Consider the following 21,048-nt stretch of genomic DNA (forward strand, 5'->3'; position numbering starts at 1 on the left):
ACAAACGAGCAAGAGATCGAATGAGAAGCGATGAAGAAGAGTGTCGAAATAGTGTACAACGCGGTGCTTCTGCGTTGGGAGAAAAGAGACAGCGTATTATCAGAGAAGCACGGAACGAAAAATGGTGCGCGCGTTCTCGCTCACGCTCTGCTACTCTACGCAATATCACCGGATGGCTCTCGCGGAATTTCGCATTCGAGACCTTCGAGCGCAACGTTCGCTGTCATTCGCGTTAGTTTCCGTTTTTCCTGAGCCCGCCGAGTTCTAAGAAGTGTCGTGAGCATTCAGCCAGTGTTTTCTTCACGTATCTTCACCGAGAAGTGTATGTTGGGCAGCTTCACCTGCCATTATTCACAGTTTCCCCAACCACCATTGTGTCCCCCCTAATGTGTCCGCGTGATAGTGAGTGGAACATTGCGCCGTGAACAGTGCGTCCAAGTGCAGCGGCTATACCGAACCCGATCGCTAAATGCCATTTTGTAGCTATCAAAAACAAAACCAACAGGGCAATATCCTCTGAAACGATGTGAAGTGTGCGTATGAACAGCAGCTAGAAAAAGGCTGGCAATTGGAAATTGGAGCGCATAGACACAGGCATAACAAATTCCCAGAGAAAAAAGGTGTACACGGATTGTGTTTGATGCGTTTCCTTTCGTCTGCCCATTCGCCTGTCGTCTGACAGCCGTTCGCCTGCCCCCCAACAGAAGACTCTTCGACCAGTTGGAGTAACAAGATTTTATGCTCTGTTTGCGCGTGCTTCTACAAACAAACAAAAGCGAATAGAAAAAAAGGTCTATAGATTTACCTTTGACCTTTTACGGGTATTCTCGGCGATCAGGTGAAACGTGTGTTACCCCCAACGTGTAGCGGAACATTCGTGATGAAGTTGAATCTTTGGGGCCGCCGGAGCCGTCTTGGAATTCCGGAATACGGGAAAGATCGATAGAACCATCTCGTCGTGAATGTGTGTGCGTAGGAAGACTTGAGGGGAGAAGACATTGGGAAGGTGGATGGCGTCGTCGTCGTCCCCCCAGTTCGGTTCTTGCTGATGTTGCGTTCGATATACAGGGCCGACATACACGCCGCAGATTTTTTTTGTTGTGGGAATGGCTGAACCCCGTGCCCTTTTAGCTGGTGTGCGTGCGCGCGCGCTCTTGTGTTTTCTGTATCTCTCTCCCCCACCGGCAAATAGGTTCGATTGCCGCCCGGGATGGATAATAGCAACACGGAAGAATGGTAGCCCTAATGGTTTGCCAAGATGCCTGCGCTTCATTGTTCGGCCGCGGCTGACGCCGATTTCTATTGTGCGCGTTTTCTTTTGATTGTCACTTAACTAATCATCGTAGGCCGTATGAGTTTCCTGGTGATGATGGAATTGGTGGCTAGATCTGGAGACAAACTTCTTGCTTGGAAGTGTACACAATAGCGTCTTTGCTTTGCCGTGTGCGTCTCAGTAGTCCTGTGAGATAAACCTCACGTAACTTCTATTCTATAGTGAGATCTTTATCTCAGTTTCTGTGTCTCGTAGGCAACAGCAAGAAGCTGCTGGTTACGAAGAAGAAAAGTCGTTAATCAATTAGTGCCCGATGGAGACGCCCTCTTCCAGCGGAAGGATAAGAACCAGAAGCCTCTTCCTTCCATCTATCTTCTGGTGCTCCTGGCGGTATCAACTTGTGCTCTTCGTTCCTGCGTGTTCCTCATCTGGTAGCAGGCTGTGAAGTTATGCTTCCGGGGGCATAGCCCACCGCCAGCGATGTGTCGATATGGTAAACAAATCGGAAAGCCCTTTGAGGTGTGTGCATTTCGCCCCAAACACTGTGGTGCTGCAGCGCGTTGTTTACTTTGCCCGCTGACAGACACCGCACTCCATTTTGACAGCTCGTGTTTGCCGTCCCGCACACTGTAGTGTTGTAGCGGGCAGTAGTGGCATTAGTACACGGTGTTATTATTGATCTGTTTTCAGAGCATTAGGTCAAAACACAGCAAATGGCGCGGCTTGGGCATTCTGCCGTGTAGCTGAAGTTGTGTGTCGTTTATTGATGATTGGGTAGATGTTTTTAATCGATTAAAACCGATCGAACGCGGCATTATTGTTGGCGTACAAATTGGCAAAGAGTGATACGAAGAGCGCGCAAAGCGCAGAAGATACGATTTCTTCTTTTTTTTCCTCGATGTAGCTTCCGTTTGCACGCACTCGGTTTTGCGAAGCGTGAATAGAGCAGTGCGAATAAAAAAAAACATACGGCAAATATCGTTCGTTGTTTGCTAGTGCTTTTTTTCGTTGCACTCTTTTTGTTTCACTCCCTCTCTCTTTCTCTCTGTTCGGTGCCGCGTTCGAATAGTCTGCGATCACTCGCAATGCTCGCTTGTGAACAAGTGGAAAGAAGACGGCGTAAAGTGAATAGATAATGGTAGTAGGCTCCAGATCGCGGTGTGTACGGATGTGTGTGCGTATAAAGCTATCATTTGCACACCGCGACACCTGGTTTACGTTCGGCGTTTAAAAGTGCTGTGTGCGTGTGTTGAGTTGTACTATGAGTGAGTGGAGAAAACTATTGTTACCGTTGTTATTTTTTCCCAACTACATTAATAAGCATGTAAAAAGGGTTGTGTAGTGCAGTTTACGATGCGTGTGCGTATCTTCCCTCAATCTACCGCGTGCAGTTCGTGGAGAGTCACCCGTACGAAGCGGGACGGAAAATCACCATGATAAGCACAGCACTATTTGTTTTTCCAACTGAAGCTACGTTTGATTGAGACACAGAGCGTCTCGTGAAACGGGAGAGTGAAATGACGGCTAAAATCTCGCGCCTTACTGAGAGACACATGTCTCGAGGTCGCCCGGAGGACAATTTGTAGTGAAACAATAGAATCGCGCTCTGTGCGTGCGTAACGTAGCACAAATACACACATGCACCCACTTGTTTGCAAGTGAGACGGAATTGTCAAACTGTTGTTGTTGTGTTGTTTGTTGGTAAAACTCTCACATCTCACCGGTGGTTCCTGGGCCACTCGCTACAGCATAAAAAGTGCGTTTAGTCTCTTTATGCGCTCGTATCGATTGTTTGCTTGTTGGAAGGAAAACGTCACAAAAGCATTTTTCCCTTCCCGTGTGTGTGTGTGTGTTTGCGTACCACTGTCAATTTTTTCCCCCAAATTACTTTTTTATTAATTTGGTGAGTTGTTTTTCTCACTTCGCGTTGCTTTGTGAGTGTGCGAGAGCCTTTTTTGTGTTTCTGCTTTCCATTCGCTTTCGAATTAAGCATTGCTTGCGTTTTTCCTTTTACACAGTGGAGTTTCAATTTTATGCTTACAAAGAAGGGAAAGGTAGAGAAGGAATATATTCACCACCCACCCGTACATCAACCCCGGTTGCAGACGATGTAAACATACGAACCCCATCGAACGCACACACCCACACAAACATACACAATTGTGTGCGCACGAACACACGAAACGCCGCAGAAACGCGCATGTACGCAAAAAGCGCTGCTTGTGCAACCGGAAAAAAGGAAGGAAAGCCCAAGACATGTTAATTCATGCCGAAGCGGAATGCTGAAACTTGAAATGGGACGAAAATGGTTCGAACGCCGCTGCCTTCATAGGCAAACACACATGCATACAATCCCGCACGGTTGCATCGGTATCTTTTCTACCCTGTGTTTCGATAGTTGATTAGGCTCTGGCGCACGTAATTAAGTTTTTCCTCACGGAAGGAGGTGAGAGCAAGTTTTTTTTTCATTTTCCCTCACGTGCGTGTATAGGTGTTTTTGAGAGCCTCTTATGTTGCGAATTATCATTAAGCACAGTGGATGAGTTCAGTGGCCGTAGTAAAAATTCTCCACTACTGGCTAGATTTCTTCATTTAAGGTAATAATTTTCACTTCATCTGCGGATGCTGAAGTTGGACTGATTCGTTCGTTTTTATTGCAAACCAGTGCCTTCGATTCTTACAGGGTTATATGGCCTTTAGTTGGCACTTTTGTAAATGTCATTTCGATTTTAATTTAAAGTTTTTAAGGACAAGGCGGCGTATGTCACTCTCATGCATAAATACGAAAAAGGCTACTAGTCTTGACTGGCAAGATAAAAAAGTACATTTTTGTCCAGGGACCTCTTCATGCTTTGACCGATTGCTTCAATCACCAAGAAGAACGAAGATATCACTTAACTCTTGATTTACATTATTAGATTATGTTTCAATTTATGGCCACACCAGTTGTCGGGTTGCGTTATCAAATTTTGGATAGATTTGAAAGATTCATATGAATGAATCTTTTCAAACGATTCATTCATACAGAAAAGAATCTTCTGTCTTGTCAGTTCCAAAGTAAAAATCTACATCCACGAAAATGAGCAGTCCTTCTAAAAGAAAAATATGCTGATGACATTTAAAAATGGCCCGTGAAACCCTGTATTATGATGGGGAACACAATTGAAATATGGAGACATTTTGGCATTTGAATTTCACTCAACTTTTCGGTCGCTTTTCACCGGAAGCCGTCTCGTTGAACCTTGACTTCTATTTGTTTTATTTCCTCATTCGTTCGCTCCACCGTATGACGTTTAATATCGGTTGCGTTTTCCCATGTGCGATAGCTGTCATGGCAACCGGCCATGAGGGGTTGAGGTGATTGGCGTTGTTGTTGTTGCTCTGGTGTGGCTGCCGACATTTTCCTTCTTTACATCGCCGTTGCAAATGGTTGGCTGTGTGTGGCGAAAAGCTTTTGGTCGCTGATAACAGGAACGAAAGAGCGCGCTGCAACGAGGTAGGGACATGGGAGCGAAAGAGAAAATACCGGCGTTGGGAAAGCGTGTGGAAAGCGTGTATGCGGTCGCTGTTTTCTAACCAGACAAATTGCCTCCAGCAAAGCCCACTCTTTATTTCTCTTTCGCTCACAGTGATGTTTTCTTTCATTCGTCAATCCGTCGCTGGAAAAGTGTCTTTTTCGTATACATCGAACACGCGTCCTTACTGTTATTGCTTTGGTGTATGTGTGTGTATGTATAGGAACGCGCCGATAGTCGCGTTGAACCGGTAGGTGTAGCCCCCACCGGTACAATACGTAACGTCCATTTTCTCGCTCGTCCATTGATAATGGGGACTAGCGCACATTTCCACCATATTTGGGCCTTGACTTTCCTTCCACTGGAGAGAGCCTTTCACCTCAAACCACACAGCAGAGAAAGCCCCCAATCGTAGCAAAACGGTTTCGTTGTGTGAGTTGCGGCGAGATATCAATTTCCATGGATGTGTGTTTTTTCCCGCACGCAATGTTTCCCACGGTAGTAGTAGTAGTGTGGCTATGGCCGTTGTGTAGGAGAATTGAATGGAATTTTTGACAACTTGACGCTCCTCGTGCTGCCCACGAGAGACGTGCTGTGTGGGGTTGTTGGTGGTGAAAGGACCTTTTTTGACAGTTCTTTCCCATTTTGGACATTTTTGACATTTCCGTTTTTTTTTTTTTTTGCTGGCAGTGAAGCTAAACAGAGGGCCCGGCACTCGGCGAGCATATTGAATTGGGTGAAGTTGTGAATTCTGATTTCCGATTGTGGTGGTGGTGTTGTTCGTTTGTGGCATAGTCCTTCAAGCGAGGGCTGATATTTATTCACTGACTGCGAACGAAATCCACGGTGAGCAATGAGAAGTGAGAAAATATTTCCTTGACTACCGTGAAAAATCACCGACTGTGAGTAGTGGTCCGTGTGCGCATCGCTTGCCAGCCCAGTTTGATGAATGAAGCTGAAGACAATTACATAAATAAAACAGAGGGTATTGAACTGGGCGAATTATAAGTGAATTTATTCGAAAGTTTTCACCCACTTCCAGGTGTGTGAAACGCAGACACGCTTGTCTTGGAGTGAAAAATAGTTGGACAGCACGAACGAACGAATCAAAGCAAGCATTTCGATTATTAAACCAGTCTGCGAAGAGAAGATTCTAGTAGGCTGCACAGTTTGTTCAATGCTAGGTATTTAATGATCTGTTCTTTCTCCTAATTCTAGTGTGCATGCAAAAGGAAAGGTGTTTTCTAAAAGTGTTGTTTGGCGCGATATCCAAATAAAAATATCTCCCCGTGGCCCAATAAGATCCGTGTCTTGGTGCGTGTTCTTGAAGCCCGCGTGCGTATTCGTGCATTGTGATTGAGTGAGAGGGTGCGTAAGGTGTGCAATCATCGTGTGTGTTGTAATCGCAAGAGAAGAAGCAGAAGCAAGTTTGCTTTCTTCCACTGAGTCCCCCATCCCGCAAATAAAAAAAAAAGTTGCCCATCCCTGCCCAGAGGGCGGCATTCCAACAGTGTTTGTGTGTGCGCGCGCGTGTGTGTGTGCGTGGGGTAATTCACAGCTCGAAGAGTTTCCAAGATCTCCAGTTTTCCACAACAACCCCCCCCTCCAATCCGGTGGTGTGGTGGTCGTGATCAGCAGCCGAGTCGGTACGCGCCATTTGTTACCACATACCCACACGAACTACACGAAACACACGATCTCTCTGTCTCTCACTCTCGCTCTCACTCTCTCCATTTCCTTCTGTCCGTCTGTCTGAACAAAAATAATAATAAAAAAACACACCCTCACACCCTGTTCGACTGACACCACCAAACTCTTTGGAGTAACAGCAAAATAAACAAAAAAAAACACACATTTAAAAGAAAATCACAACAAATCCGGGTAGCCCGTGAACCAAAAACCCTTAGCCGCGAAAACAGCGGAGCGGATCACCCTCCGTGTGTGTGTGTGTGTGCGCCTAAAGCAGAGAAACAACACTCGTCCAGGAGCCGCGCAGGCTACACGACCCGCACAACGATCGCGTTCACACAGCAGCAACATCCCCCCGGTGCCGGTGTAATGATCATGGCGTCATTCAACGGTGGTAGCGCCGCGGGCGGCGGCGGTGGCGGTGGCGGTGGCCAGGATGGACCGCACAACAAGCGTCTCTGTACCGGCCAGGAGATGAGCGAGGTGCCGCTCAATAGTCGGGTAAGTTGGCCCTCATATTTTAGTATTTGTTTTAAAAACATCGAAAATTCCACCTTACTTAGTGCGCGCGGTATGAGTTTTCTTCCAAATATGCAAGATACAGTGGTGGTCATTAAAATAGGGTCAATTTAGAATTTATTCTGCATGGGGTGTCCCTGTAGGTCAGTTGTAGTGGCACATGACAGTAGTGATAAGAAGTTTGCGGTGGATGAGTTGATCTAATATGATTAAGCTAAAAAATCAGATCCAATTTTATAATACGTGGTCAAATGATCATGAATCACATTTGCATGATGAAGTCAATCCTTTTCGCTCCAAAAACACCACCGCACGGCGAAGTCATTCCTTTAATATCCGAGATGACCAATAAGGATCTCACAAACATTTCGTCCGATCCAGGTCTTATGGAGTTTGGTGACATTTTTGAGCATTTTCCAATACGTCACGAGAGGGCTGGTATAACATCGCTTTCGGATTCCTTCCCCGAGTCACTATTCGGCTACGTGGTAGAATAATTCGTGGTAAATAGGAAGCATTTAAACATCAAAACCCATACATAGACACCATGAATGACAGGCAAATTTTGGCAGGCCGTTAAGGCCACAAGAAACCGTTTTGTTGTAATAAATCACTAAAATCATCGTGTGAGTGCGATAGCCAAAATGTAAATGTAGTATAATGTAAACACAATATTGAAAAATAATGCAAATTACACAGTGCTCTCAACGCACTGACCGGCACTGTGTTTCGGCACTATTTAGTTTTCCGATTTAGCTAGCAGATTTTTTAAAAAAATATGACCCGACTAATAGAAAAAAAAATATTATTTTGAGACAATTGGAATAATGTTTCACATTTTTTTTGTTGCCTTTTCCGTTTCAAATATTAAGTCACAATCTTAGACACCAAACGTTACTGGCAGTGATTGATTTGTTTCGCCTTTCAGTGGTGCGTTGTTTAAACCTTTCGTGCATAAAAAAGGACTTGCAAATGGGACTGAAAGTGATACTTAATATCTCCCTCGATTTCCTTACAACGGGTTTTATTTGCGTACAGATTTACCTACTCTTGCCACTCACCACCACCCCATCCTCCCTCATCAAAACGAACGATGAACTCAATTTTGAGCACAATTTTCACTCTTCTATCTGTATGTGTGACATACCTCGGGGTATTATTTACCAGCCGTTCATGTGTCTGGGTTTCATTGATTGAATGTTTCATTCACTTCAGGAGGAGAAAAAACAGGGAAAATCATCTCACCCGATTCCATTGCACCGAGAGGGTGAAGTTTAGTTTAGCAGGGTGACAAAACAAAAGGGAAACCCCGAAGGAAAACTCTAATCAAATCGTCCCACGCATAAAGAGGGGAGAAAAATAGGTCAAACAGAAGCGGGCATCGATCGGGTCGATTCCCCTAATTCTTGCTAGTTTTTTTTCCACTTTTCATTTGGTTGGCAAATGGTTTGGGTTGACTTAAAAACGGCAAACCTCCATACCATGCCGTATTGCGATTGTATTGCGATTGCCAGACGGGATGGCGCTCACCGCGGGGATGGCCAAACGTCATGCGCGCACCGCATGGAATCTTCATTTTATCGACTGGGCAAAAGTTGTCGAAGATTTCCATTCGCCTGCCGGGGGGTTGGAGGGGAGTTCTGTTGCGTTTTGGGTGCATTTTGGGTCGCACTTTCGCAGGGCAGTAAAAGCCCGGTGCTGCCGGTCGAGAATTAGTGGCGACACTAATAAAAATGTTTACTACAACTCTCTGCCTCTGTTGCTTTTTCATCGCGTTCGCAGAATGAACTATGGATTGGGCGGCGCAAAGGCGGGGGGGGGGGGGGGGGGGGGGAGTCCGTTAGGTTTGTTGTGTAGTAAATGGCGCACCAATATGAAATGTGAATTTTTGCAATAAAACCATCTCTGCACAAATTTTATGACGAAAGCCGGCGTATGGGGCACATATGGCGAACCGCGCACCGTCCGGTCGATCCGGGACGATTTCTCGGCTTGTTCTTCGTGGTGGGCCCAGTTTGTAGTATGGAATTTGAACAACCTGGTGTGACACTTGTTGAAAATTGATTTACGTTTTGCGAAGCGCATGTGTTGCAACAGGGATTTGATGTAGTTGTTAAGTGGGATTATAACGGCTAGAATGTGGAACATTTGTTATTTTTTGCCCTGTTTGTCGGCCATGAAGCTGTTTGAGGGATCTAAATTCCTTTTTCCAAAGATGTAAAATGTATGCGGCAGTATGCATAAGGCTGGTACGAGATTAAATTATATAATGTTTATGGTGGATATTTAGTATTTCCGATTGTTATACATAATTTCTCCTTCACCTGCGCGGTTGTTCATATAACATCGAAGGTATTTGATTGATGCAGCTGTGCAGCTGTCTTATGGTATCTCGCACAAGCATCCGAGTTTAACACAAAGATGGTCACGGTTCGAATCTCGCCTGGACTCCCTCTCTCACACACACATCGAGATCTGACAGTTCGAACACTCAGCCATGTCTAAATACTCCACAATTTGATTATAATAACAGGTATTTAAGCCTTAACAGATGCTATACACTTAGAAGGTCGAAAAATTTGTACAACAGAAATATTTCACAAAAAGATATTACAGTTCTTCAAGTCTATTTGCTCGCCTTTAAACACTTTCGAGAAGTTCTTAGTATTGACTCACCGCAAGGCAGTAAGTTTACTGTTTGGTCCTTATATGGATTTGTACATTTTATCAGTTATTTCTAAAATTTCAGACATTCTTTTTTGTTAACTCGAACTTTTAATTTAATTGATTAAGTAATTTTCCTTAAGAGGATGATGATTTAATTCATGTTATTTTGTGAATTAACAATTTAAAATAGAACTTTTGTATATTTGAGGATTTCTTAGCGATGTTGTAGTTATCTTAGCATAATCATATGGATTTATTCTGTAGATAAGGATAACTTAACATATTCCAAGAAAACTTTGTTATTTTTACTGCTCTTCCGTAAATTTCATCTATCAGTGGCTCATAATGAAGTATCTCTAGTTGCTCCCACCAAACAAATCATCGGGTTGTGTTTTAGAAATCTAACTTGTAATTAACCTGAAATTGCTTTTAAATACTTACTATAAGCTCTATTTGTTTAATTATTCAAAGTAAAGTAATATGCCATTAAAAATCATTGCATCATTGATTTGTATTAAAACAAAAAAAAAAGCTGTATGCAAAGATCTTGATACACCACAGTTTTACGTTGGTCACGTTTCCTCCTTTACCTACCTGAAGTGTAATTTCATGTTGTGGCTGGAAAATGGTTTTCACCAGCTAGGGTTTGTTCGGGGGTAAAAGTCGTTAGATTTCGGCTGTCAAGGTGAGATGAATGGATGTGCTCGAAGGGGGGCTAGCGTTAAAAGGATTGCCATTGTGTCTGCCTTTTGGAGGGCCCCAATCGGTGATGGTAGGTGTAAGTTATGGATGCAGCAGAGAACTTCCACCAAGCAGGAGGTTAGACGCGAACGGTATGAAATATTCAACGATGATGCATTTTTTAAAGGCTCCCCTGCCCGCACTACTTTTCTTTGGTGACCTTTGTTGTTGGGCAGCTTTTATTTACGAAATTGATCCATTAACGACTCGCCACGGTTCAGCCGTTATTTCACTTTTGCTTTTGTTGAGGTTCACTATCTTGTCGCGAATCTTCGTTTTTTTTTGTGTTTGTATCCTTGTGTGTGTTTCGTTGTACTGTTCGATGTACTGCACCCTGGGGCGTTTATGCAACGAAAATGCACCCGTTACGCAAAACGAACGCGGCTGGCTGCAGCTCACGTATAACCCTGATGGTAGGAGGAGCGCATGCAATGATAAATTGCAGTCCGGTGTGGAAGAAGATTGTATGCTGTAATTATTCTTTTCGAGCTCATGCTTCCATGCTTATTTAAAACACGTAAGCTTAAACTCTACCTTGCATCAGTCGATTCTTCGTGCTTCAAGGATAACTGCTTCATCATTATCGTCATCATCATTGTACCTACTACCGCCAAGAACAACCATGCATTCATGTTTCATTGGAAACGTGGAATGGTACAGCTTTTTTTTTTTTGCTACAACGCAGTCCAGGATGCATGCGGCCGGTTCCGGGGTTTTAATTTTATTTTATGCTGTAACTGCGTCCCCCAACTCCCCACAGCCCATTCCGCTTGGAAATTCGATCACTGGGCGCGTTTGGTACGGGTGCTGATACGAAAGTGAAAACGACATCATCTCTCCGCTGGTTCGAAAATTCGAACCTTGACGCTTAATTCGGTCAGTAGTGGCAGAAAGTGGACGGTGGTTTTGGGTTCGGCATAACCGGTTTTACTTTGGTTTGTTGTTTTTTTTTTGTTGTTTATCACCGGCTTTAATATTTTGATTTCACCGCACCGAGAATGGCACACAGTCGGGACACAACAATGGGTGGCGATGGTGCAGTGGTTCTGGTGGGCCTGTGTGCTGGAGGCCGCCAGGGTTGAAATACACATCAAGCATTAGCATTGAAATGGGCTAATTTTTGGTTCGGCCGCATACGAAAAGTTTCGGGGGAGAAAAATTCCATCAAGCGGAGGCGATTTCTGGCTGACCACCAGATGCAGGCGGCGCTCTCGCTATTCGGCAAAATAATATCATTCTGAATATGATTTAAGCAGGGAAGTGAAACAGGCGAGAGTAGGAAGTGGGATGTGCGCAAAAAGGGGAACGGTTAAGATGAAACTGAAAGTGAGTGAAACACGATGCCGAGATTTTGATAAAGGTTAAACAAATCCAACAAAAAATACAGGCATTTTAAATGCCATATACGTTGATTGCCGTGGGGTATTGTTTCATAAACAAATAAACATTGATACGCTGAAAGACTTGAACAAGTACAATGGTGGAAGAAATGGTAAACAAAAGTTTAACAGATGTTTAACACTCTGTTTAACCTGTTTTAACCTAAACAGCAACTGGCAGACAGACAGATTTCACAACGCTTTATCCCAAACGCGTCACGTGTCTGTCTGACAAACCAATTACATTATTAGGTAGCGTCACCTTTTGACGGTATCTGTCTCAATTCCATTGCAATGTATGCATCATGAAATGACATTGCACGAAAAGGACCTTTCACAATGCGTTACTTCAATCGGTTTAGACTAGCGTTGGGTGTATCCGTAAGTTTCGTTTAGGTTTTTTATTAACAGTTTAGAAGATTCAGAGAATTTCACACCAAGTTGAGTTCAATTGTCTACCCAGTTTTTGGGCATCCAAGCCAAGCTGATGATGAGAAAAGATGCCGAGGGTAGAATTATCTGAAGAATCTAGATTCAGATATCTAGATATCTAGATGAATAGCACTGAACTGGGAACTTTGCAGATAACCTTCAATGCTTTCAACACTTTCTTTATTGTGTCAATTCTCGACTTGACGTTCTTGGGACGTTTTGGAGCAGAGGTCTTTAAACTACAGCCCTCGAGTGCCTCCAGTACTGCTCGTGACGCTTTAATTTAGAACGTATGAAACTGGGTTATTGAAACAAATTTACAATTATTATTTGGCTCATTAAATTAAAAGCAATTGGCCCCCATTTATGGTAGTTTGCAGCCAATGCGGTCCGCGGCACTGTTCTAAAGAACTGGTGATATGCTTGCAGATGTTAGTAGCTCACAATGCACAACCTAAAGATGATCCCACCAAACAGCTAGCTGAAACCAATTTCAGATACGTTCCCAATCGCTCGGTAGTATTAGTAATCGATCATTCTTGCGTTATTTATTTGAAAATGGCAGAAGCTAATCCGTACTGCGAATAAAATGTTTAAACAATAGCTAGCATCTGTAATTGCAATTTGGAGTCTAAATTAGGGAACAATTTTTTTTTGCCGATGATTAAATTTTCTATTTCGATAATGGTGACATTTTCGGTGCAACCTAACCCGACGGCACACACTGAGATGCAATCGTGCAAACGTGCCGGCAGATTTTGTGCCGAGCCAGCGTCACCAAGATCCCGGTGGTTTGTGTGTGATGCCTTCTTGCGTGCGTAAAACCCAGCAAATTTGGCTAGAAAAGGTCTATTGTCATCGTGTCAATGTTGGGACGGTGGGCGGCTGCGATGTGCGGGGGGGAGTGTCGTATTAGATTTCGCCCTTGGTGCGCCTACCGCATCAGGAACCTTGCATTTCGTTCGCACGGTTCGTTGCGCCGGCCGTGTCCCCACCCCGCGTGGTATTATTGTCCTTTGTTGTTGTGTGAACGATCGCGCGAGAGCCCTCTTACCCGGTCGTCTTATGGTGGCCGAAATGTGCAATGTCATGGAGAGAGACATGTAAAACCACAAAATGGAAGCGTGTCACCAAGCGTGGCGCACTGCTGTGTGTCAGTGACGCTCGGTGACGGATTAAAGGAACGCAGCAGCCCCCGGGATGGATGGATGTGGCGGGGGCGTGGCGGTGGTCGTTTAACGTCCCCTGTTTTTCGATGCGTGACGTTTCGAGGCAATGACAATGGTGTATGGTTTTGCAGAGGAACGATGCAGCCGCGCACCGTCCAAGGATTGGAACGAACGCTGAGCCTCGTAAAGTCGTGGTAGCCGGTGAGCAAGGTGAGAACAACGAGATATGGCTGAAGAGAACAATCGCGTAATGGAACGGCTCTTACGGCGTTCCAGCATCACTGGAGTGGAGGATGCCGTTTGCTCGTTCGTGTTGATCACTTCAACGGTCTCGACGGGACGCGTTCTTTCGGTTTCGGCGTTTCACCCTATCATCTAGAGCCGGCTTACAACCATTAAACCTCACCAAGACCATGCGAGTCTGTGAAGAGCAGCGGTTGTGAAACAATAGTGCCTCGGATGATGCGATTCAAGTAGTTTGATGACAATCAAGTAGTACGTATCGAGGAGCCCCAAAACCACTCAAAGTGTACGTTCCCTCATCACTCAAGAACCGGGCCGGCTCTTTTCAATAATGATCGATTTTTGCTCGACGTGTGTTATCGATGTTTGGGCGAATGGATGCGAAAGTAGTGGCACTCCATTGTGCTCGATTAAGAATGGTTTCGTTTCGTGATGGTAGAACATTTTTTAAACATAAACGTCCGATATGCAAACAAACAGCAGTCGATTCTCGTTTTCATTTCACGGAAACAAACTCCAATTCAGTGACGATATTACCGATCGAAATGTTCCCCAGTATATCCGACTTCCGTTTGTGGTCGTTTTGCGAGAAAATTGCTAACACGTTTTGTTTCTCCAAAAATGGGTTTTCGATTGGGTAGCATTAGTAAGCGGGAAGGAACACAAGAATGGTGCGAGTTAATATGGATTTCATTTCATTTCGGCTGCCCGGATCATTGTTTGGATCTTTTTGGCGGGGGTTTCTTTGGTGGGGTGGAGTTCTTCCCGGACAGATGCTCCAATAAACGCCACTTGGTGTAGAATGTCGCTTGGGTTAAACGTTTCCTCGGTTCGACGTTCGGTATCTCTTTGGCACCCATAAATGGAGGTCTTCTAATTCTCCCACCGTGGGTGCACGCCATCTCAGCCTCCTGGGTTGGAAAAATGTCCAAATGGTGCACGGAGCAAGGTGGGAGTTGTATAAACCTTGAGGACTGGATTGGAATAACTGGGTGGACAATGTTTGCGGTCAGTGTGAAAACCCGACTAAGCGTTGGTTGAACGATAAAGAGGGAGAAGGTGGTTTATCTAGATATATGGAAGGTATACATGAATTATTTAAAATATCTGGTCGTGTTGATGGATTTTTTTATTTGTAAATCTGAGGTATATTCTAACTTCAAGTCTTTGGAGAGTGACGTTGATGGTTGTGATGTTACATTTGGACAAAACAAGATACGGTGGTCAGAAGTTCGAGATCTTTGAGATTTGGCTTGGGATTTTTGTTTGAACTTGATACTGTATCATTTTCAAGTGAAGTTTACTGTTCTCCGTTTTGGAGCTGTCATTTCTTGGACATCTTCGATTTATACTCTTCATCCCTGAATGTGGACAATAAAGTGAGTTATCGAAGACTTTGTCTGACATTGAGTTTCATGTCAGGATTTGCAGGCATATTACTTTTTGTTTCTTTGCCTAAAATGTTAGTTGTTGCCTTGGCTAATCCGATGAAATTCCCTACCACTTCTTCTGTTGCATAAGCTAATGAAACTTCCGAGAAAATCCTGATTGTTGGTTAATCTTTTGCAAAACATCTGGAGCACCATAAGTAGCCCTATGCCCGTTTTTGGTAACCATAAATTAGACGCTCGTGGTGGTTAGACGCCGCTACGCCCAGCTACTTGGCCCAGCCAGCGTTCGGGCACACATGGTCGAATGAAATATATTGTTTGAATCATGTGCTTATAAATATGTTATGATACCAACAAACCGCCACTAGGACTAATTTATCGAAAAAAGATTTCCACGGTGGATCAGTGTTTCCGACTGTTCGGACTGTTCCGACCGTATTCCGGCTAATGGACTGAGTGGAGATGAGTGCACATAAATTGTGCGCCTACTCGAAGTCGCCCCCAACGATATCGGCGTTGAGTCTCAGTGCTGGAATGTGTGGCAAAGAAGTTGTTTGTTGAGAGGTTTGGAACGATATTTGTGTAATAGGTGGCCGGTTGGGCAACCGGCGCGCAATGTGCAATCGTAATCGTAATGTAAGGAAGAACATCACGATCATTGTTGGTTTAAGGTTACTCGAAAGCCTCACTAACTTTGATCGATGTTCCGGAAGCTGGTTCCGTTTGGTTCGGAAGATCTTGTAAAGATTGGTAACGTTCAATTCATCGATGCTTTTTTTTTTTGGTTTGCTTTTTCCGCCATGACAGCCGTTAGCATCACAAACGTCAGATCAAACCATCTCGCACGGCGGTACCGGCACGGTACACCAATTGGAAGCGATCAACTTAAGCTGCTGCTGCTTGAAGCTAAAATTAGCTTCCAAACTACGTGCATTTGACTTCCAACCCGGTGCGCGCCCGGTGTTTGTTCGCATGGGCGAAAGGAGTACGATAATAGATTCCCTCGAATGGGGCAAATTATCGTCCCAAAAAGATGTGTCGAACATGGAATGTACTAATGGGGGTACTAATTTATGTTACGCTATGAGATATAGTGTGTTGAGGTTAGGTGTTTGTACACACGCCACTGTGCGGAAGCAAGCTCAGTTTCGTCATCTTATTTAATCGAACGTACTGAAATAACTCTGATAAGTGCGTTAGAGTGCCCGCCGGAGTCTTCGCGAACTATCATCACTCTCATCAGCGGCGGGACACTTGAGCGCCACCTGCTTCCAGTGCGCTGTTACCGAGGTGTCTGAAATCTATCTATCTGGCTACTTCTCTCGACGATGGCTTATCTTTTCTTTCGCTCCCCCCCCCCCCCCCCCCCCCCCCTCCCTCGATTCAACAACCAAGACATCGCTCAAGGGCCAGTCTTGTTCGATACGCAATTCGCGCACGGCCAGATAATGAAGTATCTGGTGAGGGATTACCGAGTCGTGGCTGATAAGCGCGTAAGAGTTACACCATTCACCAGGCAAGATGCGCACCAAATGGAACAACCAACCGGGGAGGATACATTATTTTAAACGAGAATTTCTTGCACTGTCTGTGAGCTTTCTTACGCTCAGGTGTCTTGTTTGGAAAGTCGTTTTCCATACATTTGTCGTCTTTGGTTGTGGGACTTTTGGCAATTATTCACCTGAACTGTCACAAGGGTTTCAGGGGTGGGACGGCAAACAGGTTTTTCTCATGCTCTCCATGTTTTGTGGGGTGCAGTGTTGAGAGGCAAACCGATTGAAGAAGCGTTCTTTTACTAAGCACGTGTTAATCGTGAGAGGTGGCTTCGTAACCCGGCACAAGTTCAACAAACCGGCAGCACACTGGTCCCGGGAAGGGGTTAACAACCTGCTGGATGATGAGCTGTGTGTTGCTCGATTTTTGGGGTGAATTTTGCATCCGTCATTCCGTGGTCGCGCTGGTCGCTGGTGCGAGGTGTTAAAAATTATGGCATTGAGATGATTTGAATTTTATTGTGTGTCGTAAAAGCAGCCGACCGACCGGGCGGGTGTTGCGTCTTCTTGATGATTGGTTTTTGGGTGGAACTGATCTGGGTTCGCGCCAAATGTAGTATAATTCATCGAACCAAAAACAAACACAAAAAAATAAAACAGAGATGTTGAGATGCTTTGTCCAGGGAAGTTGTTGTGCGGACATCAAGACTCAATGCTTGGTAGGCGGCAAGCGGCAGAACAGCAAGAACTTGTGCCAAGCTTTCTTCTACCGTTAAAGCGAGCAAAGTGAGAACCTCATCGATATGCGGCTTTTCCATTATTCAGCGAACGATCTCGCTTCCAATCGCAAACACCGGTTGATTTACCACCGGCGGACCATTTTTTTTTGTGCTGCACTGGGTTCGTTATTTATTTATTTATTTTTTGAATGACCAAACACCATCGATGATGATGAGTTGTCCATTATAGAAGCGCTCCGTTGAGTGTGCTCCAGAACGAAATAAAATAAAATAAATACTCCCACCGAATCCCACCGAAAAAGTATAAATATATAAATGTAACCCATTGAGCAACAGTTTTCTTCCCCGTGCCGCCTGCGCTGTGTCCGGAAGCAAAGGCTGGTTCCGATTCTTTATGCATCAACCGAGATCGATTGCATAATCGAGCCCTTTTTCTCAGCCGCCCATCACACTACATCAGACGGTGTGACTTCTCGGTACAGAATTTTCCCGAGTTCGTACGCTTTGTCTATTTTTTTGTATCACTTTAGCTTATTTTCTGCTACATCGCACGCTGGATAAATGAGAAAAGTTTTCTTGTTCGCCATGTTCGCGATGAAGATGAATTTTGTTCCTTCGCACGGCTGCTGCTGCTGCTGCTGCTGCTGCTGCTGGAGGTGTTTTGATGTATTGCGCAGGAGGTGGCAAGAGTTAGGGAGTTGTTTTTAATTCGCTGCTTAGACAAACTTATCATCTAATAGGCACGGGTTTTGACATTGGCGAATGGCCTTTGATTCGTGTCCTGATCCGGTAGCTGTGGATAGATTATGAAATAATTAAAATTATCATTAATTCAACGCGCTTCTGAAGAACGCTGGAACAAAATGGTGGAGCTTCCATCTTTGTTCTTCTCATGTTTCAGGCCTTCGTTGTGCTTCGAGTACATAAACAGTAGCTGTCCAAACGAATAAAAGATGTGATTTTTAGTTGAGCAAATTAAATGAAGGTGAAGGATTTTTACAACAAATACTTCTTATCTAAAACTTGAACTTCAAATCAAACGTTCACCGTCCAATTTGCATCGTGGAAATTATTTTAAATACCACCATCCAACTCGTCAGCGTTACTAATTAGAGAGGCGTGCAGATTTTTGGGTCGGAGCACCACCTTATAACGCAGCGGTTTCGAATCGGAAGTTTGCACCGTTTTTGGGTGTTTCCCACTCTGCTGCAACCAACCTGTACGTGTGTGCGTGTGTCCCATTGGTTCTGGAAGTGCATCAAAAATTTAATTTAGTCCAAAAACTCGTCGCCCGGTCGTCGTACACGCTGTCGAACTTTTGCCTTTTCGGTGGCGGTTTAGCTTCTCTCTGTGTGTTTTTTTTTTTGCTGTCGCGTTCTTTTATCCTTACGCGAGTTGTGGCGGCTTTTATGAATGCTTTTGGGTGAAATGGTAATGAAATTTTTTAACTCCTTCATCCCAGCTCTCCGAAGTACGGTTTTTTTTTGTTGTTGGTTCTGCTAAGAAAGGGTTGTCATTTTATTTAATTTCAGAAGGCCCAATGAGAAGTTTTCTTTTTTCGTTTTAAATTTTAGATCCGTGTCTTCCATCGCGAAACGGATGACGAATGGCGCGGTTGGTGGGAGTTTTTTTTTCTTCCGGTCCTTTCGTTTCGTTTCCGGAACATGCCAAAAAACCGCGTGACCAACATGACTATCTCGTGCGGTAAAATGGGACTTCCAACCAATGTCAGTTCCGGTTCTGACTTCACAATCATCCCACCCCCACCCCCGCACACACCTCATGGTGGGGAAAAATTAAGTTAGACAATTTTCATTTGCACCACAGCTGCCGTCACCGTTTTGACTCGTATGCTGCTGCGGGTGTCTGTTGTACTTTCGCGCCGCTACTTTTTAATCAAAATGACATTAGTGGAGAGACCCGGGTGGAGCAAAGGGATGACTCTTGTGGCTAAACTCTCGGGGCACCACTTTTAAGCTAGCTCCATCCTTTAATACATGGCGCGGTTGGTAGTTTAAATGTTTTATCGTAGCCCATTTTTTCTTTAATTTTGGTTTGGTCATTGGAAGAAAAGGAGAAAGTTCTTTTTTTGGTTATTAAAAATGTTGGTTCAACCTTGACAAAAAGCATAGCCAGCGATAGAAATTAAGTTCAACAGCAATCCTTGCTGCCAGGGTTGAACAATTCTGGTGTCTAAATAAAAAAAAGGTTCGAATTGTATAAAATGCTTTTTATTGTGTGTTACAGATATCTGTGCAAATTAATGTGTGAATAATTTTAAATTTTCCATTCACAATTTTTGGAAAACCCAAAACCCAACCCAATGATATTGACTGAGAATTTAAATATATATAGTAGTTTTAGTCGGTTATTTTTGGCTTCCTTCATAATTATTTAACCTTAGTCAAACAAACAGTCATTCCAACGGTGGAACAGTACGAATGGCATTTGATGCCGGCTGTGTCATGTGTCACAGGCGCCCTTTTTACTTAATTCTCGGAGTCTTGACGTTGAGAAGTGGATTTTTCTCTTGTTGGCGCGTAACGACCTACTAATCCGTGTCATTTCTGGCTTACTACACTTATTTTACCACGTGTAGCCGAATAGTCAGTCCTTGATACGGGTAACTGGTCTGGATGGGATTTTGGTCCGGTACGTTCGTGTGAAGACCGGCGCCACTACCATTATGTCACTGGTGGTTCGCCCATAGATAGAAGATAGAAGTAGATAAGGTACATAAATATTTTGCTTTTTTACTTTGAGATCTCGTTAGGGTTTTTCTTGTTTATTACCTGTTTCTCTTTTTTCACTTTCTTCAATATTAACGCTCTGCTAGATCATGTTTGCATAAGTTGAGATATCAGAATTATTGTTAACACCTAATGAGATAAGTGTACAGTGATAAGATATAAGATGATCATAAAATAAATTTTAGTATGTTTTTGAAACCCCTTTTTAATTTAATTCAATTTTTATTATATACTTGCCCGAAAGTTGCTCTTCCCTGCCATTGCATGGAAAAGTTATTTGGCATTTTAATTTACGGGATTTGTGTTGTGCATTATTCGATAATTAATTTCCTTGAATTAAATGAAAGGAAGCAAAGGGCAAATGAAGAAAATTTGAAAAGAATATTTTGAAGTTTATAGAAAATTATGCATATAAATGTTGTTATAAGTTCGCTTGGCAAACCTTCAACGTCATTTAAAGAGAGATAGACACAGAGAAGGGGTTAGTAAAACGAAGTATCTTCTGTTTTATAATTTCATCTCTTCCATCCCGGTGTGCCATTCTCGCTTCCTTCGTGACAGTGTTAAATACATTGAAGCGGAAAGATGAAATAAAGTGTATGGGGGGAAAAAAAAGATACACAACAACTAACATCGTTTGCATATATGCAAAATGTATCCAGGTCTCCCGGAACAATCTCCCCAAGCGGAAAGTTAAGCGCAATGAGCGAAAAGTTTATGCTCGTACGATGCGAGGATCGTTCGTTGGAGTGTGTTTTTTTTTCGCTTCTGCCAATACCGATGCACGTATTCTGGAATCTTTCGATGTGTAGTTGGGAATGTGAATGTTTTATTCTATTTTGTTGTTTGACATTTTGTTTCCGTTCATTTGGTCCACTTTTTGTTCGGTGTATTCTTCTTCGTAGCTGATGGTTTTTAAAAGGAGAAACTTTTAAAACGATTAAATGCAACAATTAAATGGAGATAAGAGTTTGCAGGATAGCGCAGAAGGAGGAGGCTCCCCGCGTTATGGTTCGCCAATTCAAATGTCCATAATAAAGTAAACCT

General features: G+C 43.8%; 1 protein-coding gene across 5 annotated transcripts in view; it reads left to right on the forward strand.

The window, feature by feature from the left end:
- Positions 1-230: 230 nt before the first annotated feature.
- Positions 231-21,048, forward strand: part of LOC128298762 (heterogeneous nuclear ribonucleoprotein L) — a 180,293-nt gene continuing 159,475 nt past the window's right edge. For all 5 annotated transcript variants that reach the window (XM_053034540.1, XM_053034542.1, XM_053034541.1 and 2 more), the window contains exons 1-2: positions 231-322; positions 6,007-6,978. In XM_053034540.1, coding sequence (XP_052890500.1) covers positions 6,847-6,978 — 132 coding nt within the window. In that variant the 5' untranslated portion in view covers positions 231-322; positions 6,007-6,846. The remainder of the gene's footprint in view (positions 323-6,006; positions 6,979-21,048) is intronic.

Source organism: Anopheles moucheti, chromosome 2 (assembly GCF_943734755.1).
Source record: "Anopheles moucheti chromosome 2, idAnoMoucSN_F20_07, whole genome shotgun sequence".
Lineage (NCBI taxonomy): Eukaryota > Metazoa > Arthropoda > Insecta > Diptera > Culicidae > Anopheles > Anopheles moucheti.